The sequence below is a fragment of the Suillus plorans genome, assembly GCF_016647745.1.
Source record: "Suillus plorans strain S12 chromosome Unknown HD556scaffold_24, whole genome shotgun sequence".
Lineage (NCBI taxonomy): Eukaryota > Fungi > Basidiomycota > Agaricomycetes > Boletales > Suillaceae > Suillus > Suillus plorans.
In genome coordinates, this window is record NW_024537408.1 from 1 (window position 1) to 3163 (window position 3163).

General features: G+C 47.2%; 1 protein-coding gene across 1 annotated transcript; it reads left to right on the plus strand.

Annotated features, from left to right (window-relative positions):
* Positions 1-18: 18 nt before the first annotated feature.
* HD556DRAFT_1307783 (uncharacterized protein) lies at positions 19-2889 on the plus strand (the record flags this gene model as incomplete). The annotated part of the gene is made up of 12 exons (XM_041300057.1): positions 19-161; positions 342-414; positions 465-515; positions 709-749; positions 820-925; positions 996-1021; positions 1148-1935; positions 1967-2220; positions 2298-2445; positions 2539-2626; positions 2669-2693; positions 2788-2889. The coding sequence occupies 12 exons, from the start codon at positions 19-21 to the stop codon at positions 2887-2889; spliced, it is 1845 nt and encodes a 614-aa protein (XP_041160804.1).
* Positions 2890-3163: the final 274 nt, after the last annotated feature.

A 3163-nucleotide genomic window follows, 5' to 3' on the forward strand; every position in this document is an offset into this window, starting at 1 on the left:
CGTGAGCACTATCTGCCCATGAGTGATGAAGACACCCACGAGGTCGGCGCTCGTAAGCAAGATTCGCACGCAGGAGAAGGCCGCTTGCCTGCAAGTCCCGCAAACTCGGATTTAAGTGCCATGGTTTCGGATGAAGATCCTTTTAGCAGATCAGGTTCTCGGTCCGCATGTAGAAACGTGGAGAAATCTCATGACTGAAGTGATTATGGTATTTATTTTCTATTACCGAACTTGTACTGATCCTGCGCAACAGATGGGTGTCATTATACTACTACGCCCTACGTACGATAAACTTTTTCTATTTATGGAACTTTTGTGATATGTAGGACTTCTTGCTGTAGATATGTTCTCGCGGGGCGCGTTAGGTCCGATCCTTCATTTGTCTTCTGTAGCTCTAAAGTCATGGAATCGAAGGTGTATTAGGATACACTCTTAAACGGGCACTTGAGCCAACGAAACCCTAGGCCTCACATTTCACACGGAGACAAAACATTCTCGAGTTGCGGCAGATAGTGGTAAGTTAACGAAATAACGGAACCTGCGCTTTGATCGTAAAAAAATGCCCGTTTTAGACTGCAAAGATTGAAACCAAAAAAGGAAGTCTGTTGTTAATATAATTAATCCTGTGCAAGCGCGAAAGCAACGCGAAAGTCTTTTGATTGGTAAACAGGGTTGATCGGGTCAAATCTGTAAGGCTTCCTTTTTTAGTCAGTACCTTCTATCGAGACTGCCTCAAGAGCCTCGCGGCAGTAAGTGCTATTGAATAACGATGTAAAGGTAAAAGTCGTGTGCTGATCTTTGACTAAATAACCATGATAGGAATGATACTGACGGCGTCGGTCAGCCAATGGAGATGCTGCGCCCAACCGTGACTGTCTGGCTACTGCAACATGGTCACTGTGACCGAGTCGCCGCTAGTACTACCGTGACTAGTACACTAGTATACTGATACTGGTGATATCTCCCATATTTAATCTGTACTTCTACATTCTCAGGCTGTCGCACCTCTCGAACCTGAACGGTACATCTGCTTATGCAGCTTACCGCGACTCATACACTGATTCACTCGTGATCAGCTCACTAGTACTAGTAGCCGCTGGCACTTAAACATGGATGATCACCATCAGTCTGACTCCTTCACTGGCAGATCCTGGTCATCGGCGCCTGAACTCTGGGGAGAGCTACCCAAGCAATTGACTGCCATTCAGCCACCGCCTCAGGCTGTGGGCAGCAGCAGTCATTCCAACGTTGATTCTTTTACAGCTGATTTCTTCCAGTCCAACGTGAACGAGTCAAGTACCAGCGTCCCGCGGCTACATATTCACGGTGATCATGATGATAACCTTGGCTATCACCACGGAGATCCCTATGATCGCGATTACAGGCCCACAAGTGCCCATAACGTTAATGTCACCAACGATCCCTACCATGACCACAACAACTACGGCAGAAGCCAGCGGCCGCAGCCTGACCTGCCAGTACAAGCCCCAGTAATCCAAAACCCTCCCAGTTTCTTTCAGAACCCTCCAAATCTGTCCCTGTGGCCGATCCACCATTCGGACGCCCACGAACATGTTAGCTCATCGTCACATGTTAATCTGCCTCCGGCTATTGAGGCTCCACCTCATGCGTTTGACATTCCCCTCAATATTGTTGATAAGAAGATGAACCGAGGGCGCAAAGTTGGCCCTCAGTATCACACAGCAGCATCCGGCCGACGGTCCAACTCAAAATGTACGAGTGTCGTACAACCAGGGTCTTTGCGAGTCATTCAGGTAGTCATCTTACCACCGCAGTTTATCGATCAAGTGAAGGAAGACGCTCACGCTCACATGGTGAAATTCACATTCGAAAACTCCTTTTTTCTCGCCGATGAAACTTTAACGCATTTGGCGAATCACGCGCTTGACACTGCAGTCGCTCAGTATTCAAACAGTAATTCCCTTTTTATATTCCCGCCTCCTAGCTCATCGACGTAAAACAGCGGAGCTCAATAAATGGAGAAAGTGTATTGACGCTAAAGGCAAGATCAGCAGGCTCAGGAGCGTTCCGACCACCATCATCGACACCTTTAGGGCGTGCGGACGCCTCGTAGTCTTCGTCGCATATGAACTAGCCCTGCCGGTCACTGCCCAGCGCAGGCAATCAACCCAATCAGCTCGCATTGACAGGGTTGAGTCCTTACTACTAAACGATTCATTCCTTGACGGATTCTTGGAGGTATGTCAACGTTGATTTAAGTTCTCTCTTCGATTCAATCTTTCGCATCAGCTGCGCACGGGGGACGGGTCATTCAGCAGTTCCTGGTACCCCTCGCAAATCGCGCGATCACTAACATTTTGGAGATCATGTTGTCGGAGCAACAATATGGTCGCTACATCTTCGATGGCACAGATAAATGGAGGCTGCGGCTTTCGAACACTTTCTTTCTCGGAGGAACAACATGTAGGTGGGGAATAAAGCGATATAAAACAGGCATTTTCGTAGAGGATCAGCTTGACACTCCGGACAATGCTCAGTACTTTCGATACATTGCAGATCACGTTTCTCGATTTGATCCCACAGAAAGGTCCATGTTTGATGGATTGCTCGATAACGAATGTTATCTCTTAACGGGTCACACATAGTATGTTATGATCACTACTAGAAGTGCATTGTTTCCTCGCAGTTCCTCCAGCTCTAGATCTCCATATGTACATTGATGTAATACCTGATTGTGTCCGTTCCAAGCAGTTTTATAGTCATCTTTTGGAGTTCTCAGATCATGTGTCAGTGTTCCGTGCGTAGGATTTTGGTGTCGAATGGTGGGTGCAGACCAACTTGGAAGCGAAGGAGAGGTGCCAGCTAGGAAATAGACAAGGTCATATTGACAAGGACGCTCCAGTTTAGATCTAATATATGCGGTAGCAAAAGAATCATGCTGACGGGATCTGAAGAAACCAGATTTCCGAGTCACTCACACTATGTACCATACACCTATGAGAGATAGATAGTATAAGGCCCGGAAGACACTACAGGAATGGAGCGAACCTTCAGCAGCTACAATACTGATGGTATGAATTGCTGTAGTGAAATCAGTGACAAGACGCTGAATGTTCAGGATATCGATCACCATTCGAAGCCCTGCTGAAGTTCGAGCACTGTATTCGTCATCCTTCAGTTC